This window comes from Lepus europaeus, chromosome 19 (assembly GCF_033115175.1).
Source record: "Lepus europaeus isolate LE1 chromosome 19, mLepTim1.pri, whole genome shotgun sequence".
In the NCBI taxonomy this organism is placed as follows: domain Eukaryota; kingdom Metazoa; phylum Chordata; class Mammalia; order Lagomorpha; family Leporidae; genus Lepus; species Lepus europaeus.
The window spans coordinates 12,988,540-13,015,103 of NC_084845.1; the positions used below are offsets into that span (position 1 = coordinate 12,988,540).

General features: G+C 56.7%; 1 protein-coding gene across 6 annotated transcripts in view; it reads right to left on the reverse strand.

Moving 5' to 3' along the window:
* Positions 1-26,564, reverse strand: part of ACTN4 (actinin alpha 4) — a 63,792-nt gene that overhangs the window by 22,996 nt on the left and 14,232 nt on the right. For 5 of the 6 annotated variants that reach the window (XM_062177693.1, XM_062177692.1, XM_062177694.1 and 2 more), the window contains exons 2-3: positions 1,031-1,145; positions 752-871 (exon numbers count right to left, since the gene is read on the reverse strand). In XM_062177693.1, the coding sequence (XP_062033677.1) occupies positions 752-871; positions 1,031-1,145 (235 nt within the window). Of the gene's footprint in view, positions 1-751; positions 1,146-26,564 lie in introns of all 6 variants that reach the window. The other variant, XM_062177690.1, reaches the window with a different exon arrangement.

Consider the following 26,564-nt stretch of genomic DNA (forward strand, 5'->3'; position numbering starts at 1 on the left):
CTTGGAACTGGGCACACACATTCCGGCCTGAAGTCTTGGCCAAGCTCTAGGAGCCCTGTCATTAGCAGCAATTAGTTTTCTTTGTTTTTCTCAAAGCTGGGACAACATGGCTGTCAGGGCAAGAACCGGCTCTGACTGAAGAGCAAGGCTGTGAGCCCAGGCCGGGGTGGGGGTGGGGGGCGCTTCGGAGCTCCATCGGGCCTCGCTGTGTCTCCAAAAGCTTGTCCAGAGCCTGCTGCCCTGGTGGGAGGGCCTGGGCATTCACAGAGGGTCCTGGGTGGCCAGGGGCCCTGACACGGGCTTGGCAGTCCCCTTCACTCCGCCACACTCCTTCCTGCCCACCCAGGCCAGGCAGGGGCGCAGGGGCACAGTGCTCCACAGAGGCCACATCACACGTCTGCCAGAGGGGAGGACGCATGGCGCTGACTGGGGTCTGGTTCAAGTTACAGCCATTCCCCACTGCCTCCCCTCCCACCCCCACAGCAGCAGCCTGCCCCTCGTGGGTGCGGGCACTGTCCTCCCAGATCTGGGCTGAGCCCGCCTGGATTTTTCTGTGGGTGGGGAGGAGCCTGTGGGCCCAACGTCATCCCCAGGGCAGCCACGGTGGTCCCTGCTGCACACGTAGTAGGAGTCTAGGCTCCCTGAGCGCTGCATCACCAACAAAACCACTTCTGTGTGTGAAATGCAGATGCTGCGCCTCAGCCTGGGGCCAGCACCCGGGGCGACGCCGGCTGCACGGCCTCCGGCTCACCTTCCGCCCCGATGGAGACCAGCTTGACTCCTTTGCTGGCGATGAAGTCCAGGGCCTTGTTCACGTTGTTGATCTTGTGCACTCTCATCTTCCCCCGCTCCGGCTTGGGTAACCGCTCCCCTGAGAGACACGGGCGCAGAATAAAGAGGGGCACAGACAGAGAGGGACAGACACAGGAGCGGCCCCTCCACCGGCCCGAACCAGGCCCCTGCTGGCCCCCCAGGCCGCTCCGCCGCCCACACGTCCTGCGGCCAGGGGCAGCGTCCGCGGGAGCCTCACCCGAAATGACCTCGAGCAGCAGCATGAGCTTCAGCCCGTCGCGGAAGTCCTCGTCGATGTTCTCGATCTGTGTGCCGGCCTTGCGCAGGTGGGAGTTGCACCAGGCTGTGAAGGTCTGGGAAGCAGAGCAGAGGGCGGCACACAGGGGGAACCTGGCTGCTGGAACCGACCAAAAGCACCCACGGGGTCACAGCATCCACCTTGGGGCACTCACTCATGGCCGGGCCCTGGGCACCGCCCTCTGATCCACATTATTTCTGATCTTCACCGTGACACAGGCAGGAGAGATGAGGAAACCGAGGCTCAGGAGTTACAAACCCTCGCTCTGGTGGCAGGGCTTGGACGTGACCCCAAGCCTGGCAAGCCGGGCAGCAGCTGCTCTTCTCAACACCAAGCTGCCGTGTGGGGGCCCCGAGCCTGCATGCCACGAAGGCACCACTCCCACCATCCACTCGTCAGTCACTGAGGCTGACATCACAGGGCCAGGGAGACAGGTGTCAGGCAGGTGCCTGGCCCTCTGGGACACACACCCAGCCCTCGCCCCCTGACAGAGCGCCAGCTTCCTCTACCCACTGAGTTTCCTCAGGCGGCACAGCTAGGACCTAGGACAGGAAGGCAGCCAGAAGGGACGAGCTGCCCGAAACGCCAGGTCTCCTTAGGCCTTCCTTTGAGCTCGGGTGGCCCAAGCAAGCTCTCCCCCGAGAGCAGCCCGAGAGCAGGGGACACAGCCCCCTGCAGTTTGGTTTCCTACAGCACAAATGCCCTGGCCTCGCTCGCTCCTGGAGAACATTCCTTACCTCATCCTTTCAAATCTTAAGATACAGTGCATGTTAGAGGGGCTAGAAGACAAGTGGGAGGCAGGCACCCTACCTGGGTCAGCAGCAAGGTAAGGGACCTTCTTCCAAACAAGAAGCCTAAGTCCCACACCCAAATCACCAAGGACAGCAGAATGCCCAGGACTGAGGTCAGTCAGTACCCACACGGCCAGATGTCTGCTGGGGAACCCCTCCCCCTCCCACAGCAGGGCCTGGGAAAAACCCCAAGCCCTCGCTTCTCACAGAGCCCCTGAGCCCTGCAACCCACCCTGCCGCCTCCATCTGCAGCGGCCGGCATAGAAGCGGGCAGGTGGCCAGGGACAGCCAAGAGCACATTCCATGCCTAGGATGCAGGCAGGGGCCATGTGGGCTACCAGGGGCCTCCACGGACCCTCTGGCCAAGCAGCATGTGTTTTGACAACTGTCACCAGCCCTGCTCACTCAGAGACTCAACACAAACCCCTCTCAGACAAAGACGCCACCTAATTAGCACACCGCGGATGCCGCTCGGGGCAAGGGTAGGCAACCAGACCACCGGCCCCGGCCCCTGCCAACGTGGCAAGCTGTGCTGCCTGGGAGATGGGGACCCCTCCTGGTTGCATGATGCTGTCCCCCCGGCTAAGGAGGCCTCTGCCCTACTCCTGCCTCACCATGAAACCACCACCACTCAGCCCTCAAACCACAGCCACCACGCAGCCGCCACAGGACGCAGGCCCCCCTAGCTCCTCCATCCCCGACGTGATGCAGTCAGCCCCTCCTCTGAGCGGATCCTATCAGAGCACCTCCTGCAAGGTTCCAGGGCCTCTCCTAGCCCGCTCAGAGCTGGGACCTCCTCAAGGAGCGGGCCACCGAGCAGGGCCACATTAGTCTGCCTGCCCCGGCCTTGTTCCCCGCCTCCCCCACATCGCTCGGAAGTCAGACAAACCAGGGCTAGAGTGGCGGTTACACTATTTCTATGGGCAAGTTACCCAAGCTTCCTGACTTGTGCGCCGTGCGGGCAACACAGTGACGGAGACCCTGCTGGGCCCCGGGCAGCCAGGACTCCAGGTGATTGTTCCCGCAGAGCAGCGGCCGCTCTCGGGGCAGCCCAGTGCCTTCCAGGGTCTCCTCCCTTCCCACCCTGGTCTTGGAAACCCTGCCCACCACTTCCCCGGTCCCCTGCCTGCCCCAGCCACCACACCACCCTAGCTCCCCTCTAGCAGCCAGCCCCACTTATTTTTCATCTCAACGGACGTAATGTGCACACAAGTGAGCCCCAAGGGGTGGACATAGGTCCCCCGAGTCTTTACAGTGCCAGAGTGCTGTCCACCTCCGTGGCGGCCAGGGAGCAAGAATGGCACTCGGCAGCCCTGCGGCGCAGACCAGCTGGGCAGGAAGTGGCCAGGACACTGGGCCTCTGCTCTTGCATGTATCTCAGAGGTACTGTCGGGCTGCAAAGTAGCTGAGCCACAGCCCACAGCCTAAGGAAGCAGGGGCAGTCCCTGGAGGGCAGGCAAGCGGCCCTGGCATGCTGTGCTGTCTGCAGGAGGGCGGGGCATGTCTAAACGGCACGCTCCTTACCTCGGCCTGCGAGGGCCACTCCTGCACACTCTGCAGGTGCACAGCCCTGGCTCTGAAAGCCAGCTCCTCTGCTCACTGGCTGTCTCCAACCAAATGACTTAACCTACTTAAGCCTGCTTTCTTTCTTATAAAACGAACTTGCCAGGATCTACCTCCTGCAGCTGCTCTTAGGATTAGACTGGGGAAAAATGCATTTAAAGCAGCTCTCCCTCTCTCTCATACACACACACACAGAGGCTGGCTGCTTCATATCCAATCCCCAGGTAGAGTAGCACCAGGTCTCTGCAAAGGCCCCCAGCCCACCCCCAGGGTTAGGATGGGAAATGGGATCGCAGGAGATCCTCTGCAGACCACCCCACTTGAACCTGTGGAGGCTCCTAATGACCCTGCCCAGTCCAGGCCAGGCCATCTGTCCTCACAGGGCCAGGGAGCACGAGAACGGTGCTCAGCAGATGCGACCTGCCCTCCAAACACAGGTCCCACCGTCGCTCACCTTCCCTGGGTTGTAAACAAGAGCTCTGGCCTGTGGCAGGGTCACCCAGACCTGGGTGCGAGTCCTGCCTCCCCTCGAGGCAGTCTGCTGGGGCCTCGGGCAAACAAGCCCTGACTCCCTGGATGATGAATGGGGACCATAATCTCTCCTCTCAAGATGAGGATGAAACAAAAGGACGCCGGTAAATCACTCAGCCCTGTGCCTGGCACACAGTAAGTGCTCAGTTACATAGGTGTCAAAGGCAGGCCTATTTTTAAATAAATGGTAACCATGCCACGCGCGCTGTCTCCCTGACTGGAAGCAGGCACAGCCCCACACCGAACACAGAGCAGGTGCCCTGGAGCACACCCAGCCCGGCCTCCGGGCGAGAGGCAGAGACGCTCCCTCCCGAACGTGACGTGGGGCCAGGGAACCCCAGGCCCTGCTCAGTCCCACTCGCTCTTCCCTGGAAGGTGAGGGGCGACACTGGAGACTCACGAGATGATGAGGCCACTCTTGGGGACAAATCCCCCGCAGACAGCAACCCTCAAGCAGCAAGGCTGGTGAGGAAGAACTGGAAGTGAACAGGACATGAAGCAGTCATGGCTTTTCCTACTTGGTTACGAAAGTAACACTGCATCTGCACTTGCTCTCCCGTGTGTGTGTGTGTGTGTGTGTGTGGTGGGGCGAGGTCTTCACAGAGGCCTCCAGTGCCCATCACACCTCCCACACGCCAGGCGTGAGCTACAAATCACCCCCGCCCCCAGGCCACCACCGGGTGGGTGCAGAGTCATTCCCTCAACAAGCAGCTGCTGAGTGGTGACCGGGGCCAGGCCCGGTGCTGAGTACCCAAGAGTGAGCCAAAGTGGACAGGACCTGCGCCCTCCAGGAGCTCCAATAGGGCAAGGAGAGGAGTTGTTAACAGTTCCTGGACTGCAGGCCCAACACCCTCAGGAAAGCCGGTGACAGTGTCAAGCTAGCCTCTCAGGTACTGCCCCCATCTCACAGATGAGGAAACAAAGGGCCTCAGAGATGTGACCTGCCCCATCAGAAAGGGACCAGAAAGCCACAGAGCGGGACTCAAAGCCGGGGGCTCCTGGGCAGGGTGGGACCCCTGCGCCCCTCCCTGCAGACACGGGGAAGTGTCCTGAGGAGGATGTTCTCACGATGGGCAAGGCACCCCCAGCAGGAGGGACAGTCCAGCTGGAGGAAGGAGAGAAGGGAGGAGGACTGGCCTCCCAGTGGCCGCGCTGGCTGCTGCTGTGTGTGTAAGGCACCCTGGGAGCAAGGCTCAAGGTGACGAGCAGGAAGAACAGGAGTGAGCCTGCGAGAAACTGTCAGGAGGAGGCAGGGGGAGAGGTCGGATCCCTGTCTGGGATGGTTGTCGGGAAACCAGTACCACCTGAGAAATGCCAACTCGACTTCCTTGTGGAGAAACCACAGCCATGGGCGGAGGAAAAAGCAAAAAGCATCACGCTCCCTGGGCTTCCTGTCAAGGGTCACTTCCCAGGGGCAGCTCCAACTCTGGGCAGTGGGCGCACGTGGCTGTGCGCCCAGCACCCCACCTGAGAGGCACTCGGTGCAGTCACCTGTCCAGTACCGACCAACCTGGAGGCACAGGAGGCGGCAGACAGACAACAGACATCCCAGCGGGTGCCCGTTAAAGGTATCCACGCGACAACTGCCAGCTGCCAAGTGGGACCATGAGATGACACCATCTCCATTTGACAGGGGAGGAAACTGAGGCACGGAGGTCACACAGCCAACACAGAGTGGGCCCGGACTCCACGGTGTCTGGGCGGAGGGCAAGGCACTGGCTGGCGCCATCAAACCAGCAGAACCATCAAAGGTCCCAGCTGTGCCTCAGTCCCGAAGCAGGACAGGGAAACACAGTTCCTGGCCTGCCCACCCCTGCACCCACGCAGGGAGCCGCACCTATGTAGGGAGGAAGGGTGCCCAGGTGGAAACCCCAGAAGAGGCTGACCCGCCCACGGATGCCCCAGGAGGTATTCACAGCATGCGGTGGTGGCTCAGGGCACGCCGGGGAGGGGACAGGGAGCAGAGGAGAGAGACCCTGTGGGTTCTTCTGTCGGACTCAGAGTCAGCCGGGCACAAGGGCTGTTTCTGCTTTGTCACTATGTGTTGGGGGAAGGGGCCTGGCATCGCTGGTCACAGAGTACTTCCTGTGTCACAGGGACCCTCCCAGAGGCCAGGATGTGGGGAGGCCGGGTGAATGAATGACAGACATTGTTCAGGAGGTGATCTAAGCAGCTGGGAATGTGGCGGCAGTCGATTTTAACGAGCCATTCATCGGGCCCTCTCCCAACCCACAGAGGTAGAACCTCCTCCACTCGGTCAGCACTCGGGAGCCGCAAGGCGACCTCGTGTGTGGCGGTGACGGTGGCGGTGAGCGGGAGAAGGGGTCCTGGGCCAGGCTGCTGCCCCACTGAAAAGGCCTTCCTTTCCCTTCCCCCCAGCTCCGTCAGTGCTGCAGGGGTGTGTGTGAAGGGAAAAACCAGTTGGATGCTGGAAGCCCACAAAGTCCAGAATAAAGCAGTCAGTCTGGGCCCGGGCACAGGCTCCCACCGAGTCCCTAGCCTGGGGCGTGGGTTGGCTCTGAGCGCCACAGGCAGAGGATCTGGAACAGCCTCGGAGGTGCCCTCCCCCACCCCGTCCCGACTGCCGGGCTCACGCCCACACGTGGATCCCACTGATGCCATGTTCCACGAGATTTCTCAGGCTGCCCACCGCTGAGCAGGATATCAACGCCAACAGGCTGCCCCTACAAGGACCAGGCACAGGGCCGGCTGCAGATGGCCACAGCAAGCTCCCCGGGGTCCTGGGAATTCCAAACCTCGCCTCTGAAATACCGTGTCGCGTTTGCCGCTCCGCTGGGGCGCCGTCCCACCTCCTGAACTCCCACCTTGCCTGCTGTGGCCTCTGACGCTGCCCATGGCTCCTGCTTCCACGGGTCCTCGGGAAGGGTGTCCGGGGCTCGGACACAGGGCAGGGACGGCTACTTATTCCTGGGCCAGGCGTCCAGCCTTATCACCCATCGCCCGGGCCGCTGCCAGGTCGCAGGCAAGGCCAGGCCCCGGTGGGGCATCTTTTCAGCTCCTGAAAGCAGAGCCTGCTCCGGGGCCCCGGGCTTCATCACCAGCGATAAAGGTGCTTTCAAGGCCTGGCGGCTCAGCCTTCTAGAATCTGGGTTACCAGCTGCCCAGGCAAAAAAGCAATTGCCCTGGCACAGGAGTGTGAAGCCTCTAGAACAGTCTGTGAGGCTCCACCTGTGAGGCGGCTGTAAAGATCCACTGACTGCACGGCACTCCAGAGGAGATAAAACCCAGGGAGCAGGTGGAGAGAAGGTGAACCAGCCATGGCGACAGGTCCCCGATTAGGTGAGTGAGGCACGTGGGGCGCAGACACCCCCCCCACACACACACTCCAGCACAGCACAGCTAAGCAGCTGCTCCTGAGGCACGTGGGGTGCAGGCACCCCCACACACACAGCACAGCACAGGTACTCAGCTGCTCCTGAGGCACGTGGGGCGCAGGCACCCCCCCACACACACACAGCACAGCACAGGTACTCAGCTGCTCCTGAGGCTGGGAGACCTAAGGGGCTGGCTGCCTGTCCAGTACCCAAGCCTGGCCAGGGGCACAGTGGCCATGCTATGGGCGCCTGCCCCATGACGACATAACCTAATTTGAAAGCAATTACAGTGAAATATGGAATGCTTCTCGAGTCCTGGTCTGAGGTTGCCTTATTCGGAGTTTTCTCAGCCTACATGAAAAAGCCCTGGCTTCCCAGTTGGAGGAGAGGTATAAATACCGCGGCGTGGAGTCGCAAGCATTCCAAAGGCTCTGCGTGTCTGTCCAGAGCCGGCTCCTCACCCCCGCACCCTCCCAGCAGCCAAGGCTCTGGCCTTGGCCAATCCCTGAGGACCAGAAAGCACGCGTGTCCCTGCAAAGGCTGGTCTGGGGCACGGTCCCTTCCTTCCGACAGGCTGCTCAGAGACTCTCCTGCTCTTCCCACCCAGCACTTCTCTCAAACGCCGTCACCCCAGGGGGCCTTTCCCCGACCTTGCAGCCTCCACCAGGCTCTCACTTTACCGGTTATCTATGGCCCTTTCTATTCTCCGCAATCATGTCCTTTGTTCATAACCTGCCCCTCCTGGGGTATCAGAAGCTCCACCAGAGGGCCCTCCCTGCCCCAGGACTGTGTGCCTGGAGTGCTGCCTGTTCTCAACACAGCAGGTGCTCACAAAGCCCGGGAGGAATGGAGTAGGGTTGGGCTGCCACTTCGTGGTTTCTAACTCCTCCTTCGTCCAAGCGAGGATTCTTTCTTAGAGACGAAAACCACCTGCTTTTAGGAGTTTACAAAAATAATCCCAGGCTGTAGATACTCCTAAAGCCAGCCAGGGAAGACAGTGCTCTGGGCCCTCACCAGCCCTCTGCTCTGGCCTGCAGAGTGGGATAGAAGCAGAGCTGGACCCGGACCCCGAGGGACAGCGGGCGGGCTGGAGAGAGGCAGGGGGAGAAGCTGCCCTGGTCTGCAGACTCCAGCGTGCCCGGAGAGCTGGGCACAGCTCGCTGCTCCAGAGCAGGTGTCACCTGCTATGCTCCAGTCCTGGTGTCACCGCTGATACAGTGTGCACAGCCTCAGACCGCTTCCTCCGCTGGAAAGTGAGGATGATGGACATGCTGTGAGCAAGCGGCAGGGTAACACACCAAGCAGCCTGACAGTGAGCGCTCAGTAGACGTCCCGTTCAGCTCCACAGCATTCCTGTGCGGGAGGCACTGCGGTTGAAGCCAGGCCCCTCTAGGACTTGCCAAACACACAGCAGTCATTCCCCCTCATCCCCCCCCACATCCTAGCCAGCTGACCAGCAAACGAGGAAAGGGATATAATTATCAGATCGGGTTCTTGCTCCCAGAGAGCCTTCAGATCCAGCAGTTCTCAACCCTGGCTGTGCCCGAGAATCATTTGGAAGTTTGATTTTGAGATAATGAATAAAATCATGCTTTGTTTAATGACAGGGATCCACTCTGAGCAACGTATCGCCAGGGGATTTCGTTGTTGCGCAAACACCACAGAGCACACTTGCCACTCGCCACTCGCACGCACGGAGATGTCACAGCTACAACACATGAGCTGTGTGGTAGAACCTGTCGCTCCCAGGCTGCAACCCTGTCCTGAACCCTGTCCCGTGCAGCAACTGGAACCCAAGGGTGTTAGGCTGGCCACAACAGCACTGGGCAACAGGAATCTCCCAGCCCCACCACCATCTTATGGGACCACGACAGTCTATGGAGTCCACAGCTGACGGACTCCTCATCATGCGTGTGTTATTTAACATGACCAAGTTGTGGGGTAGCTGGGTTGCAGCAATAGTTGTCCACACAAGGCAGGAGCAGAGCTGCTGTAACACAGGTCTACATATATTCTTGTTAAACTAGTAGTTTGGAGGATCAACATTGTCTTTAGTAAACTATCACACTATAAAAAATTTACCCTTTCAAAGTATAAAACTAAGTTCTAGTATATTCAGAAGGTTGCACACTTATCACCAGTTAATTCCGATTCCAGAACGTTCCATCACCCCAAGATTGTTAGCAGTCTCTCCCCACATCCCTTCCCTCCGCTCCCTGGCAACCGCCAACCTCCTCTCCACCTACAGACTTGCTGTCCTGGACATTCCGTGTAGACGGAATCTTGAGCCCTGGCCTCTGGAGCCTGGCTTCTTTCACGTGGATGTTTTCAGGGTCTTCCAGGAGGTGTCGCACACAGGATTGTGATCTTTATGTCTGAAGAATCTCCGCTGTGTAGGTACAGCATTTCTGATTCTTCCATCTACCAGCCGATGGGTCTTGGGGTTGTTTCTGTCTTTTGGCTGTTACGACTACCGCTGCCACCACGCACTTGTCTACAAGTTTTGTGCAGATATACTTTCAACCGCCTTCAGTATACACCTAGGAACTGCTGGGTCACAGAGGAACTGCACAGTCATCTGAGGAACCACCGACTGCACCATTTTACGTTCCCGCCAGAGACGTGAGGATTCTGATTTCCACATCCTCTTCGGTACCATCTGACGGTTTTTATTACAGTGAGTGTGAAGTCCTATCTCACTGTGGCTCTGCTTTGCCCTAATGACTAATGATGTGGAGCATCCTGTCGTATGCTTGTCGACCACTAGTTTATTTTCTCAGGAAAAATCTGTTCAAAGCCTCTCCTCAATTTTTAACTGGGTTGGATCTTATCATCATTGAGCTGTAAGAGTTTTTATTTTCTGGACACTAGATCTTCAACAGATGGCTTGCAAATATGTCCTACGAATTTTCTTTTGACTTTAATAGTGGCCTTTTTTTTTTTTTTTAGATTTATTTCTTTATTTGGAAGAGTTACAGAGATGAAGAGGCAGAGAGAGAGAGAGAGAGGTCCTCCATCTGCTGGTTCATTCCTCATATGGCCCCAACGGCCAGAGCTGCGCCGATCCAAAGCCAGGAGCTTCTTCTGGGTCTCCCATGCACGTGCAGGGTCCCAAGAACTTCTCATTCACCTATTTTCCTTGTTTCTGCTTTTGCCATTGTGACCAATAAAACCGCTAGCTAAGCCAAGGTCAAATGACTTATACCCATGTCTTCTATGCGTCCCACAGTTAACTCTTACGCTGGTCATTGATCCATTTGGAGTTCATTTTTGTACATGGTGTGAGGTGAGGATCTGCCTTCATCTCCCAAGTGAACATTCAGCTGCCCCCACGCTCCATTGACAAGATTCTTACTTCCCCACTGGATAGCAACAGGTAATCAATGTACAGAACCTGGGATCTTTGTAAAAGTGCCTCAACTTCAACTCAAGCCAAATGAGTCAGATTCCTGGGGCTCAAGGAGAACCAGGGAGGCCTTAACACGGGATCTGTTAGATTCTTGGGGCTCAGGAGAACCAGGGAGGCCTTAACACGGGATCTGTCAGATTCTTGGGGCTCAGCTAGAACCAGGAAGGCCTTAACACGGGATCTGTCAGATTCTTGGGGCTCAGGAGAACCAGGGAGGCCTTAACACGGGATCTGTCAGATTCCTGGGGCTACAATAATGTTCAAATGGGCAGGGGACGAGAGCTCAGGGCTGGGTGATGCTGACCTGAGCAGCCTCCACCCTCAGACAGACCTGTTCAGAGCCAACCCACACATGAAAAACCAAACCCACCCACCCACGCCCCTCAGACCACACTCTGAAGAACTGGGTGCTCCCAGAGCCCACTTGCACAGGAAGAGCCAGGCTAGGGCAGAGGGCGGAAGGGCGTCTCAGCAGAAGAGGAGATGGATGCAACCTATACCTTAACAGCCACTTTTAAAAGAGGAAACTTCCACTCCCAAAAGGCAGTTTCAAAATTAGGGCAGCAGCAAAAGCCGAGGCCTGGTCCTGCGCCTCCGCTGGCCCCATCTGGCATTTTGCTGTGAAACAATCGGGCACCCTGGGCCCTTCACCTGGAGAGCAGGCGGTGTGAGCTACAGAGACCGCATTTACTCTCAAGGCTTGCAGCGCAGCTGGGGTTTCGGGAAAGGGGGATTAGAGATCGTCTGGTTTAAAGTTTGATCCTTCCACGAGATAGCCAAGCAAGCCAATTCTGACCTTGACGCTGTGTGGCTTGGACTCCTAACCGGCGCCAGAGTTCAGAATTAACATTTTACTTTGAACAAATCAGCTCAAGGATGTACTCATCCAGACAAGAGGCGCTGGCAGTTGGGGAGAAAGAGTTGGAGGAGGTGCTGATTGGGCAAGAGCTACATCCACACACCCCGAGCTACCCAAGATATCTTCCGACAGGCAGAGTCCCACAGGCCAGAGGCATCCCGAGGCAGGGCACTGCTGCCATTTCTCCCTGTGCCCCTCTTTGGCAGGCAGCTTGTTCCCTGCTGGTGTTTGAGGGAGCCCGGCCCGGGAGTGGTCCTTAGAGAGCTCCTTGACAACTGAACTCCCTGCTGATCCTTTTCCTGTTTTAGGAGGCTCTGGCTCAATGGTCCAGTCCACGTGGCCAGGTCAAGGTCCTGCTCCTACTCCAGGAAAGCAGATAGGGGTTTGGAGGTGGGTGAGGTGGAGCCATGCAAATCTGAAAAGTTGTGTTCTTGACCCACCCAGGGGACACACGGGCAGCACTCACAGATGTACACTGTGTCACAGAGACCCCGTCCCTGCTGGCTTCCTACTCGCAGGGCCCTGTAAAAAGAACCCTCTGCAGGAGCAGAGTGCGTTTGGATCACTGAGAAAACTGGGGGCATATATGTGCATAATCAACTCCCCTGGCCTCTGAGTGGAACAGCACTGGCAGGGGCTCCCTTTGGGCTGGTACCTAGCAGGGCTCAGTGAGTCCTGGCCCAGCGAGTGAGTCCACCTATCTGGGAAGTGCCCAGCCCCGAGATGCCAGGCGGTGGAGCCCAGAGTCTGGCGAGAGCGCCTGGGGGCCTCAGGGGCGCTCCAGGTGCCCTCTGCCTCCTGTGAGCCGGCGCTGGCTCTACTCCCTGGCAACAGGATGTTGGGGGGTGGGGCGGGGGGAGGTGTGTGTGCACAATTTCAGTGGGTTAAGAAAAAACTCTGCATTTGGGGCCTTTTTCTCCTTTACCACATTCAATCTATCTCAGGCATCTTGCACACATGACATGGACACTATTAACAGTGTGTTGGGAAGACTCAAAAAAAGGAAAAACCAAAATAAGGCTCCATAGCGAAAGAGTAATTACAGGATTGGGAGGAACCAGCAAAGAGAGACTGAAACTTCTGACTCATAATTGCTCCATTAAAAATGGTGAAACCGTTTGCCCTGGCAGGGCGACAGGGCTAGACTCTCTCCGCAGCTGCCCCACCCACAAGCCTTCCTGGGGCTGGTACAGAGACCCAGCCAAACCACACAGCATCCTAAGGGTGGCTGTCTCTAGCAGTCCTGTGACGTCAGAGGGGAAAGGGCTCCTGGTGCGCCTGCGGGTGGATCTGACTCAGGCCCTAGGACGACAGAGGAGTGGCTTGCTCTGTGCAGAGGGTGCAGGGGACAGGGAACAGGGTGGGGTAGCACCCGGAAGGCGAGGGCTCCACTTTCCAGAGAGGGTCTCTGTGGACCTGAGCCCTCTCATTACAGCTTGGGAGGAGGACTAGGAGCACTCCGAGTGCCATCCCAGTCCACCTCACTAAAGCCAGCAAGAGGTGTCTCCACGACGGGCTAGACACGAGGCTTGCCCTACTGAGCACCCACCGCGCACCAGGACTTCTCACGCACTCTCTCCAAACCCCGCAGCAGCCAGACAGAGCTGGGGTCTCCCGGCCGACCTCAAGTGCAGCCAAGGCTGCTTTCCCTGTCTCGTGTTCGCTGTCAGGCCCCGAGAGGTACTTGACAGGCTCCTCGTTTGATCCACTCTAGGGAAGACACAGAACCAAGGGAGTCCCAGGAGGCCCGAGGCGGAGCCCAGCAGCCCAGCGCTGAGTCGCAGCGTGAGTCACGGGAGAGGACGAGTCAGGTGACCCGGTGAGCTGTGCTGAGGTGGCTTGGTTACCTTGACATTCCTGTGACTCTGCCAAGGTAAAAAGTAACCTAAGGAGTTTGCCTTATATGGGCACAATGACAGATTTCAACACGACAACACATTAGCTGACCTGGTATCAAATCCCTTCCTGGACTGCACAGGAGATGCCTGATAAAGCTGTTCTGAAAGTATAGGAAATAACAATGTATGACGGGCTAGCCACGGTGACTCAGAGAACAAGGTGCAGCCCAACGGCCGATGTATGCCTTTCGGAGAAGGGGGGAAGGCTGGTGGCCTGGAGGCCGAGCGCCGTGTCATTCTTCCCACACGTGGCAGGGAGGCCTGGCTCGGGCGCCTCCCTCGCGTCACAGGGCCTGGGGTCAAGGCAGGGCCTGCAGGAAATTGATTTCAGGCTGGAGCTGAACAGCAAGTCCTCTCTGGGTTCCGAGAGCCGTGCCACCTGCTTTCTCCCGGAGGAGCCTGAGAGAGGAGAGGCAGGGCCGTGCTGTGAGGCCCTCCGTGCAGGCCAGCAGGACCAACACGCTGGTTCTGAAGGCACCAGCACTGCCGAGAACCAGAACCCACTGGGCTCTCGGGATTCCAGAGTCAGCCCAGCCCTGCCTCCACATGGGCACCAGACAACCCTGCAGGTCCCCAAAATGAGGAGACTCACGACCCTGAGCCTCTCTAAATGTCATCCGTTCCAATATAAAAATGTACTGGGCGGGGCCGGGGCTGTGGCATAGTGGACTAAGTCTCCACCCGCGGTGCCAGCGTCCCATATAGACGCTGGTTCCAGACCCGGCTGCTCCTCTTCCGATCCTCTCTGCTGTGGCCTGGGAAAGCACTACAGGATGGCCCCGTTGGGCCCTGCACTCGCGTGGGAGACCTGGGGGAAGGTCCTGGCTTCGGATCAGCTCAGTTCCGGCTGTTGCAGCCACTTGGGGAGTGGACCAGCAGATAAAAGACCTCTCTGTCTCTCCTCTCTGTAACTCTACCTCCCAAATAAATAAGTTAAATCTCTAAAGAAAAAAAAAATGCACTGGGCATCTCCCCTGTCCCGGGCCCGGGGTTAACGGACACATCCCTGCCCTCATGAAGACTGCATTCCAGTGGGAGGGACAACTCAGAAGAAAGGAGGGTAAGGAGACAGTGACAGGGGAACAGGCAGGGAGACCAGCGAGAGGGCAGGCCAGGTGGTGTGGCGAGGACAGAGGGAGCCGCCAGACAGCTGCGTCTCCACGGCTCTGGATGCCATCGGGGGACTTAGGTTCCCTCCTGAGGACAGGAGGCCTCTGGGTCTCACGGGACAAGGGGGCACAACATGAGCAGATGTCCACGTGAGGAGAGCATCTCACCCCTGCCTTGTGGACCACAGCGCGGAAACCCGGCTCGGAGCCACAGCAGGGCAGGCAGGTCCCAGCCATACTTTGCAGGCAGAGCCACCCCTCCGGCCATGTGGGGCCCAATACCAAACGGCACAAAGCTGCACCTGGTGTGAGGACCCAAGACCACCGGCCCTTCTTCCCACCTTAGAAACACGCAGGCCTGATGCGAACCACAGAGCTCACAGCCATGTGCCCAGAAGGTGACGGCGGTGGGCAGCGCCCAGGGAGTGACTGTTCAAACAGCGCTCCTGAAGGTGGGTGCCGGGGCGAGGGTGGGTGCCCTGTACTCAAATTTAATCCCAGCAGCGCACTCACTGCTTAATGTGACAGAGTCACAGAAGACTCCGTTTGAAAAGCAGCTGCTGTGTTGGAAAAATCTGTTTTAAATCTTAAATTCTGCATGCAAAATGTATTCCAAATGGCTGCAGCCCCTTCTGTGCGAGTCCCCAAGTCCCACTGGATGGAGAGGACAGACAGCCTGGCTGAGCCATGGTCCCCTGCCGAGGCCTCTGACCTGCTCTCTGGGTGGCGAGCGGCTGGGCGACACCACACATGTGCCTGCACCCAAGGGCAAATATCGCTGTGATTCCGAAGTCTGGCCTGGGGCCCACAGATGAAACCCAACACAGAACGGAGACCAGAAGAACAGCTGCCTGGACCCATCATGGCCAGCAGGAACCAGCCCTTTACCAAGAGTCTCTCCCTGACTTCAACAGACTCTCCTGGGGCTGGTGCTGTGGTATAGTGGGTTAAGCCGCTGCCTGTGACACCGGCATCCCACATGGGCACCATTTCGAGCTCTGGCTGTAGTGGAAGATGGCCCAAGTCCTTGGGCCCTGTACCCAGGTGGGAGACCTGGAAGAAGCTCCTGCCTCCTTGTTTTGGTCTGGCCCAGCTTTGGCCTTGCAGTCATCTGGGGAGTGAACCAGTAGATGGATGATCTCTCCCTTCTCTTGCCTTCCAAATAAAATCAATAATAATAATAATAATAATAATAATAAAAAGCCCCTCATAAGAAGACAAAAGAAGGGGGTGGGAGTGGGGAAGGAAGAGGCAGAGGCAGAGAAAATGAAAAGCCCTTGGCTTATTTAACTGTGCGTCTGCTAAGCTGAAACCTGCCTTCAGGAAACTTCCCACCTCGGAGGCTCAGGGACTCAGCCCAGGTTGCGAGGACCACAGCCGAGAGCGTGAGTAGCAAATGCAGTTCTGCCCTCAAGGAGGAAGTGGTCCGGAGGGGAGAGGACACTGGTGAGCCAGTCACTACCAGGGCGGGGTGACACAGGGACAGCAAGGTCAGGCGACACCTGATCCGTGCCTTGAAAGAGGAGTGCCATTCTGATAGGCGGTGCCCTGGGAAGAAGGTCATCCACACAGCCGGAACGTCAAAGGCAAACCCCACGAACGTGCGGGTGTCCAGGGACCCCCAAAGAAGTAGCAGGGGGTAGTGTCAGCCAGGGATGCAGTGGGGGAGACGGATGAGCTCAGCGCTGGTTCTCTGGGCGGCGGGGCAGGCAGCAAGGTCCCTCAGTGACCTAATTAGACCCGAGTCTCAGAAAAATAGTGTTTGTGGAGCCACCAAGACCAACAAGGAGACTGGAGTGAAGCCAGTCAGGAGGCCACTGGTGAGAGCCAACCTCAGGTGTGTCCCGTGCGCCAGACACCCTCACAGAGTGGGTAAGTCACCTGCCCAGAGCCCCGTAGCCCCAGGGGGCCAGCAGCACCTGTACAGTTTGCACACTGAAGCCTGTGTGGGCCTGGGTCAGGATAACAAAGGAAAGGGGGAAGAGCAGGCTTCGGGGAGAAAGAAGTAACGCCTGGTGCCCATGACAGAGCCAGGGTCAGGAGGTGAATCCAAGGCTTCTGACTTGGGTGACTTGTGGCCAGGGTGACATCAAGCCTGGACATGGAGACCCAGAAAGAGGGAGCAGACAATGAGTTTGGTTTGGGACTTGCTGAAGTATGTACAACCAGCAGGTGGACCGACACTTCAGACCAAAGCCCAGTGTGCTAGTCACATGCATACATTTGCATCAACTGGCCAGACACACTGTGGCGTTTTTAGGTGATGGCTGTGCCAGGGAACTGCCAGCATGCAGAGTGGGCAGTCTCCAGAACCTGCTGAGAGCAGACCTCTGGTCACTCAGGGGAAGTGGGGAAACGGAGTAGCAAGCAAAGGCTACGCAGGCGTACAAACGCACCCAGGCCATTGCCCAAGCATGCCTTCTCCCAGGATACGGCCCAGGCCGTGGGCCACACAGCACCATTCCATTTTCCTACAAGACAAAGACTCACTGGGTCCAAGGTGAAAGCGGGACCCTCCCACCCCACCCGCCAGCTGCAAATTCCCATCGAGTTCTGTTTTCCTCCTTGCATTTTCCAGCGAAGCCGGGCCTTCTTTGGAGGCGAATCAGAGCACACCCACTACCAGGAACAAGCCACCTCTTTCTTGTTTTTCTCCTGCCCTGCAGAACAAGGTTGTATTGAAAAGGAGAAACAGTCTCAGGTTTTGTCTCCCAGAGTGAAAGTCCCAGGGGCAAGGACTCAGAGAGCACAGAGTGGCTGGCTCCCTGGGATCGGTCATCCTGGCAGTGGAGGAGGTGTGGGGGGACAAGGGAGACAAAGCTCAGGCCTGAGCCAGGCAGCAGGGATGTCGTTCCAGGTCCCACGGCCCAGCAGGGACCAGGAGCTATCGGGTTCTGCTCAGCCATGCTGTGTACCCTCCTTCTTTCTCTAGCTTTCCATGGTTCTCGTTTCCCTGCCAATGCCCCATAAATAACAATGGCCACCAAACACAGGCCTCACTGCTCCTGCTTTCCTGGTCCTGCAGGTCTCACGGCTCAGCTCTATAAACGGAGCCCAGTGGGCTGCCACAGCACAGAACACAGGACGACGGTGAGCCAGGTTCCGGGAAGGCGGCCAGCCCCCTTAAGCCACAGGGTGGTTTTCACTTCTCGCTATCCCTAGAAACAAAACACTTTCCCAAACTGTCTCTCACTACATGAGTTCACTTTACTTAGCAGTAGCAATTTCCGTATGAAAAGACAAAGTCTAAAATGGGTCCTGTGCTTCAGCCACGTTTTTGAGGGTGGGGGCCTTCTGGCCACCGTGGCTCTGCTGCCCAGACCTGTGGGCCCACCAGCACCAGGCTCGGTGACTACCTGCACAAAACAGGACGCTCTGTCCAGCAGCTACTCCCCCAGTTCCCCAGGCAGCAGGGACGTCTCCCTTCCCTGCCCCCTGGACAAGCAGCCTGTGTCTGTGTCTCACACCAGCAGGCAGGACACCAAGCTCTGCAAGGACAGCTGCCCCCCGACCCCGAGCCTGGGAGAAGCCCGGGGCCAGCTTCTAGAAGGGGTGAAATAAACCTGTAGCAGTGAGCTGGGCAGTGTCAGAGGACGGACATGGGTGAGCAACGTCTATTCCTGACGGCAGGCAGAGCAGCTGCCCAGAGACGCTCAGACAGGTAGGTGGAGGCAGGTCTTCTCTTCCTGTCTGACGACTTAGCTATCACTCATGTGCTAGGGACACCACAGTGGACAAAACAGACTCTGCTCTCCTGAGTGACGGAGACAGCAAAGCAGGGTCAGGGGTAAAAGGAGAAGCAGAGATGATGGGCGTGGCCGGAGGGGAGGCCAGACTGCCCTACAACAGTGGGGGATCAACAGGTCTGAAGAACAGGGAGGAGCTGAGAGGGAGAGAGTGGAGGCAGGGGTCTGTGTGAAGGTGCATGGCACAGCAGGCAGCATGGGGGCCTGGGGCACAGGGACTGTGAAGGGAGGGGGAAGGGGAGGAGGCTGGAGGACAAAGAACAGGTCCTGAGGGCCAGGTACTGGGTGAGACTCCAAGCAGAAGGTTACCTGGCCCCAGGTACAAGAGTGGACTGGAGGGGCAAGGATGTGAGGAGCCCACCGGAGAGCTGGGCTCTACTTCAGCATGGGCACCGGGGCCACACTGGTTCCGGGCTGCGCCTTGCAAAAGGACAATGAGGCTGCTCGGGGGAACTGGCGGGACCTCAGGGCTACACTCAGGCCTTCCGGCGTCTGTGCAAAGAGCAGAGGGCTGCCTGTTTACCTTCTACATCCGGCCCAGAGGCCTGAGAAAGGCCTCCCATAGGGAAGCACACTGTGCAGGGCACGTAACACCCCCCCCCACCCCACCCCACCCCCCGCACATGAGCCTCCTGACAGCACTGCAGGGGTCTCCGGCCTCCCTCAGCAGGGTCTGCAAGGCACTGCTGTACAAGACACTCCCTCTCCTGGCCCAGTAATGCCAGGGGTTGGCCCCTAACCCACAGGGGCTCCACCCAGCCTGTGTCTGGGACGATCGGGGATGAGTAATGGAGGGCTGCTGCTTTTCTCGAGGAATCCACTTCCAGGATCTCCTCCAGGCTCAATGCTCACTACCTAGCAGCTGGAGCGGCTGCAGCTCTGGGTGAATCTTCAAAGAGCAGCTGGGCTATTGCAGACGTCATGAAGATGTCCCCACTGCCTGCGTTCTACGGCTGAAGTCTAATTGAAGAAAGATTCCCCGATCCTCACTCCCCCGGTCGGGAATCCTTGTTAGCGCTCCAGACCCCACGGGACGAGGCCCCCCATAAAGACACCATCTCGCTGAATCCAGACGAGCGGCCCCGTTTTGTGGATGAGGAAACCGAGGCTTCCTGGCCTACAGTCACTCAGGCAGTGAGTGGCAGGGCCGGGATAAGGATCTGAGTCTCGCTGGCTTCCTGGTCTGTGCTTGTGAGAGGCCAGGTCTACCACCTCCAGCACAGGAAGAAGCTGCAGGCAGCTGTGCCGAGTGACAGCTCGGCCCAGCTGGGGCCCTCTGCCTGGCGCCCCGCAGTTCTCAGCTGGGTGATGAAGAGCTGGGCCTGTCCAGCTGACCCTGTGGTAGGAGTCGAAACCTCAGCCCAGCACCTCATCAGCCACAGCGCACAGGATTGCAACACAGACTTGAGCCCTCCTGACAGCCGGAGGCCTCCACGGTCGGCCATGGAGGGCGGAGCTCGAGACAGTCACAAAGATTCCCACCTCCCGAGACAGATTTCTGGGCTTATTAAAAAGCAACTAAGTTGAGAAGGCAACACCAAGCCAGGCTGGCTGTGCGTTCACCATATGTTTTTCAGACCAGGATTAATTCTTTGGCTGGTTTCATATCTTCAGTCTCAAAACTATCTAGTTTGTGCTTGTCTGCGAAGGAATGTCTAGGCACCTCCCACTGGCAACACAGAAAACAATTCCTACTGCCATCACCTGTTCTTGGAGATCAAGCCATATATAGGCAGACTCAACCCGGAAGGTTTGGCCGGAGAGCTACTCAGTTCTCCAACATCACACCACCATGCAGACAGGTTCTCCCAGGTACGTGATTCAGCCAGAAGCCGAGGGTGAGGGGAAACACCCAAGGCCTGGCCTAACTGCAGGCTACTGAGGCAGAGGCGGCAGAGCCCCAGGGCCTGATGTCACCACATGCCTGAACCCCAGGGATCAATGTGAGCCCCTACGTCTTACTCCCAGGGGTGTGAAGTGAGAGGGAAGGAAAACCAATCGCTGCCCTGACACAGGAAAGTTTTTAAAAGGAGATGAGTCCACTGTGATTCTTGGTCTGTTGTTGGCTGATTGGCTAAGTGGCCTGGGGCAAGTCAGGTGACTTCTTGGAACCTCAGTTCCCACATCTGTAAAGTGGGGATCAAAATGCTGGGCCAGGCCGGCGCTGTGGCTCACTAGGCTAATCTTCCACCTGCGGCGCCGGCACTCTGGGTTCTAGTCCCGGTTGCTCCTCTTCCAGTCCAGCTCTCTGCTGTGGCCCGGGAAGGCAGTGGAGGATGGCCCAGATGCTTGGGCCCTACATCTGCTTGGGAGACCAGGAGGAAGCTCCTGACTTTGGATCAGCGCAGCACGCCGGCCGTAGCAGCCATTTGGGGGGTGAACCAATAGAAGGAAGACCTTTCTCTGTGTCTCTTTCTATCACTGTCTAACTCTGCCTGTCCAAAAAAAAAAAAAAAAAAAAATGTTGGGCCAGTGTGAGGCCAAGCTGAACAGACAGGGAAATGCTGGGATCCTCCCAGCATCAGAAGAGACAGCCTTCCACGGCCGTCCACTCAACTGGGAAACATGAGCAAGGATGGTTCTGTCTGCTGTTTACTCTGTACACCCAGTGCCTAAAACAGCGGCTGGCACACAAAAATGTTTGCAGAATCAATGCTTTCTCATTGCACCTAGAATACAATCCAACATCCTGCGAGAGGCACATGCTGGCTGACGCCGCCTCTCTCACCTCACCGCATACTGCTTTGCCCACCTGGTTCCACTTTCTTTCTCTCCGCCCACACCCCTGGGTCTTCCCGCCTGGAACACCCTTCCCTTCTCCCAGGTTGGCTCTTTCTCACCCTGTAGGTCTCATTTCAATCACCATCTCCAGCCTAAGCTACAGCAAGTCCCCCATGGTGTCCTGTTGAAGTGCTCTGCTCCTACCCTTCACAAAAATGATGAGATTGTCACTGTTGCTTCCCCACCAGGCTGTGAGCTCCATGAAGGCAGGAATGACTACTGCGTTTGCAATCTCTACCTAGCACCTCGTTTATGGCAGACACTAGATGAGCAATAGCAATAAATGCGGAATGGACAACCCCATCACCTCCATCCACCATGCTGAGATGAATTTTTTTTTTTTTTAAGATTTATTTATTTGAAATGGCAGAGTTACCGAGAGGCAGAAGCAGAAAGAAAGAGAGGGATCTTCCATCTGCTGGTTTACTCCCCAGATGGCCACCACAACCAGTGCTGTGCCGATCCAAAGCCAGGAGCTTCTTCCGGGTCTCCCACGTGAGTGCAGGGGCCCAAGGACTTGGGTCATGCTCTACTGCTTTTTCAGGCCACAGCAGAGAGTGGGATTGGAAGTAGAGCAGCTGGGTCTCGAACCGGTGCCCATATGGGCTGCTGGGGCCGCAGCTTTACCCACTACGCCACAGCACCGGCTCCAAAATTAATTATCTTAAAATGCAGGGTTCCCTTCCTTATCAATCTGTTATTCTCTCTCTTCCCCTCCATAATTCACTTCTTTTTCTCCATTCATTCCAAATCCATCCCCAAAGGAACACAGATAAAATAAAAAAATAAACTAGAACCTCATAGAACAAATGCTGCTGTGTGACCCACTGCTGAGGATGCCCAACACCTGGGCCCCTGCCCTAATGCACCTGGGACTGCAAATCCATGGAGGGCTGCAAACGTAGCCGGGACCATGACAGGACAGGGGCATGGGGACGTCTCCTCTGCCCAGCTGGGTTTCTGGGTGGGAAGCCCTCTCCCTTGCACAGAGTTTCCATCCACGGAGAGGCAGTGAGCAATGCAAAGCATGACAACCATTTTTCCTCCAGCTATTTCAAGGCACACAAATAAAACCTAAGGACTCAAGGCCAGCTTGAGAAAACAATTGAGCCAGGAAATACTCACACCAATGCGGAGGCAACAGTGCACGGAGGAGTTCAAAGCTGAGGGCGATGCCTTCATGGAGAGCTTCCTGGCTTTTCCCAGACATACGGCTCCAAATGCAAAGTTTGATAAGGGCTGAGGGGCTATTAATCCAATTACCAGGGGACTTATGAGGGCTTATGGGGGACAAGCACGAAGTTCTCAAGGATTGGTGTCGATTTGTCCCCCAAGAGTCGGCCAATTGATTGTATGACTACTCTAGCCCATCAACTCTCACCAGTAACAGTGCTGAATGTAACGAGATCTGTCTATACATCACAAAACCTGAACACCAGTGCCTCCCCGAAGTCACGTTTCAGCGACCAGTCCTGAAGTATGTCTGCACATCTGCTCCTGGGTGCAACCCGTGAACCGGCAGTTGGTTTCCAAGAGGGGCATTGTTCACCGGGCTATTCTCGTGTGTACAGAACAGCTGCCTTTGTATCAAAGTGGTGCTTCGGGCCTTCTAAAACAAACAAACAACTAAAAACTTTCCACTATTTTTGTTCACAGAAATATGGAGCCAGATCGGAGCCAACTCTCAATGGGAAAGGGGGGAGTCCAGGGGATGGAAGGCAAACTCGTTACTGCCATTCATTTCAGCCACCTTCTATCACAGCTGTCACTAAGGAGCAAAAGAAAACGGATTTTCTCCTTCCTAGTAAGAGGATTAAGCAGCACCAATTCAGTCAACAGTAAAGAAGAAACCAGAGAGGCAGAGGCAGGATCAAAACCACGCGAGGTCAGAGGTCACAAACGGGTAGGTCTTGGCGCCAAACAGGTCCCATTTTGTGTGGCCTACAGGGTTCTTTGTCTTGTTGTTTTTAAGGGGAATTAATTGCCCCCATAAAAGTCTGGATTTCCAGCTTCTTGGAGAATCAGGTCCCAGCCCCTATTCGCACCTGGCCACAATCGGCTGGTGCTAAGCAGTGGCTACCACATCCCTAACCAAGCTACTGCACTGGTTTTAGCCACCCACCCTTTGATAATCCGGGACTCTAGTCCTTTCGCCCCAGGAGAAGAGAAGTTCCCCCACTAGGGCGCAGTGATGTGACTGCACCCAGAGACACAAGACACGTGCCAGGATGGAGCTGCCCAGGCCCAGCTTCCAGTCCCCTTCAACCTCCACCCCACCACGATGGCCTGCCATCCCAGGTGGCCGTGCAGCATGTTGTTGGAAGCCCCAACTCCCAGGAATGAAAACACCAGTTTCCCAGGGACCCGGCAGACAGCCTTTCCAGATACTCTACCCAAATGGTGGGTTGGGAGACTGGGAAGGGGCCAGCGGAGGAGAAAGGTCCGTGGTTAGGAAAGTGTCAGAACGCCAGATGCCCTGGCCTGGAGAGTCCAGGAAGGACCCCCTTCACTGCTGACACTTCCCACTGGCGCCACCAGCGACCAGACAGCTCCACTGACCATCAGGAAACTACTGAAGCTCCCACACACGGAACACTGAGCTTCCAGGCTGGGCGGCAACTATCCCCACCCCCCATCCTTGCCGCAAGCTACCCAGAGTCTTTAGCTTGTGGAGCCACTAAGTCAGCATTCCAAAGATATCCACCAGTGTCCCCGAAGAACTAAACCAGGGCCAAGGCCATGAAGATGTCAGCTCTGGCACTGTTACCAGTTTGTCAAGAAGTGGTGCTAACTTCACCAACTTCCTGAGGCCACTGGGCTCGGCTTCCTGGCGGTTACCACAAAAACGTGGGTCCTACTGCACCAAGGCAGTGCCTGTAACAAGCAACAGCTCAAGCAACCCAAGGGCTGGCCACCATCTTCCTGGGCAGTAGCTATGGCTTCTGCCACCCCAAACCCACCAGTGTCTCCACCAGCTCCCCCCAGCCGCCTCGATTCCAGGAGTGCACACAAGCTAAGGAAAAGCAGCTTCGTGAGCATCCCCTAGCCTGATCCCCCACTGCCGACCGGGCCGGGCCACCCAGCTTCTCAGCCGTGAAGAAGTCGGAGCGATCCCCTGCGTGGGGGACACCTGCAAACGCTGGTCTCTTTGGCTGGGAGACGCGTCCTTACCTACGCCTGTCACTCCTTTCCAGCAACTTGCCCTGAGCCGGGGGAACAAGAAAAGCTGGGAAGCCTGTGGCCCCACACCCCTAGAACCAGACACCCAGCACTTTGTTACCTGGAGGCTGATTCAGAACAAAGAAGCCTGGACCACCTTGGGCTCCTGTCTGGACACAAACAAGGGGACATCCAAAAGTCCATGGAAACAGAATCAAAAGGTGTTTATTCTGGTGCAAAAAATTTTTGAAATCCATGGATATGGAGGCCTTCAGAAAGTTCACAAAAGGTAAGTATTATGGAAAAACCAGGCCTGGACTTTAAAAACAATTTTTTTCCACCAAAACAAACTTCTCTTTTTATTCTATTTTTCCAAGAACTTCCTGAAGTACTCGCATAGGGCATGTTGGAAAGATCCTTTCCAAACCCAGGCAGGTAGAGTCCACAGGATCTACCTGAGGCAGGCAGTGTAGACCAACGACCACGCTCACATCCATGTGTAACCCTAACACCCGGCTCACTGCCCGCCTTCCCTTCCAGAATGTAACTGCCCTGAGGACAGGGCCCGGGAGGGAGGGTCTTCTCTTACTGTAGCTCCAAGCCTACCTGTGTAAATGTCAACTGAATAATAAAAAAAATTAACAGGTCACAGGATGTAAACTTCAGGAAACATACAAGGGGCTCCCATGTAATCTTCAGACTTCCTTCTGAAGCTATGGGGATACGGGAGGCGCGGGGAGGGGGCATTCTCTCTCCTGCCCCTGCGTTAGCATTTCAGACGCCACTGGTTGCATCAAGGAATGGGACTGTGCCAGGCATGAAAGGCGACACCACATGGCAAGCTCATCTGAGTAATCACTCATGGTTTATTTGGAATTCTGGGGAAGAGGCACCTCCAAAGACATAACTCTTCTTAACCAGGCCTGGATCGTCGGCCTGCCTTCTGCCGTGTCAAACAGCAAGCCAGCTTGCAGAGCCTGCATTACCATCTGCACGCTGGGCTGCTGCGAGTTTATTTTTGTTGCTTTCATTTGAAGACTGTGTTTATGCCTCTCTGTTCGACTTCCAGCCAGTGGGAGAATGACGAGAGGCAAAGCCTGTCCTTCCTTCAGAGTGGCTCCAGACGCTTCCTGGAGGCACAGGGAAGATTAACAGCTCACAGGAGCCAACTCCCTAGCAATGGGTTGTCTCCAACGCGCACTGCCTAGAAGCGCAGACCCATCAAACTACTCCTGGGTCCCGGTCTCCGCACCGCACAGCCACCAGGCGAGTGACTACACACCCCGCGGCCTTGTGGGCCACAAACACCACACTGTAACAGCCAGTGCTCGGCACTAAACGGGGAACGGCTCAATTTGAAATGGCCGTCTCAGAAAAAGCAATAGCATTTTGAGGAGCAAAAATAGTAAGAGAGGGGGAGGATTTTTTTTAAACAGAGAAAACCAAGGCAAGTTGGGCCCAGCTAAGAATATGTTCAAGATCTGGCCCCCGTGTGACCTCTCTAGGGCTGGGCCTTTTGCTTGACCAGTCTCTTCTGGAGCCGGTGGCACACAGACACCCGGTTCTAATCCCACCAACCCTCCTCCCCCAGCGCCAGAGGCTGGCGGTGGCAGCTCTGAGCAATGACATCACCCAGGTCTGCCTCTTTGGCAGGGTCACCAATATTGTTTGCAGTGAATTTCCTGTAAAGGCTCTCAAGACAGGAAACTAGCCCTGTGCCTGGAGTCCTGCACCCGCTCCGAGCCATCCTGTCAGGTTGAAACAAAGGCTTTTTGTGTTTTTTTCCTCCTAAAAAAATATATATATAACAAAACTTTCCAGCACTTTTAATGAGCACCTTAATTACAAGCTGAAGAATTAGATATATTTACGAATGACGTCATGCTTGCTGATAATTAGCAACTGGAAAGCCCTGGCACATCCCGAGGCCTGGTTGTGTCTCCTTCACCCCCTCCCCCAAGTGTTCAGGTTAATTACCAAGCCTGACCTTCTAAAGCAAAGCAGGCTGGGCCCAACCAGCACGGCCCCACCCCCGCCCGTTGCGCAGCTCTCCAGCACGGAGGGGCCCATTTCTCCCTCCTCCCAGTGCAGAAGGGAGCCGGGATAATGATGTGGGAGGGTGACAGGCTTCTGGGGGGCCCCATGCTAAGCAGTGACAAGTTTTAATTAACGCCCTGGCTAATTTAACCCTGGCACAGTCTGGGGGAAGAAGACTGCTCATCTCAGAGGCAGGAAGCCTTTGGGTTTGCCTGGTCCCAGTGGGGCCAGGGGAGACCTCCGAGAACGAGCGGCT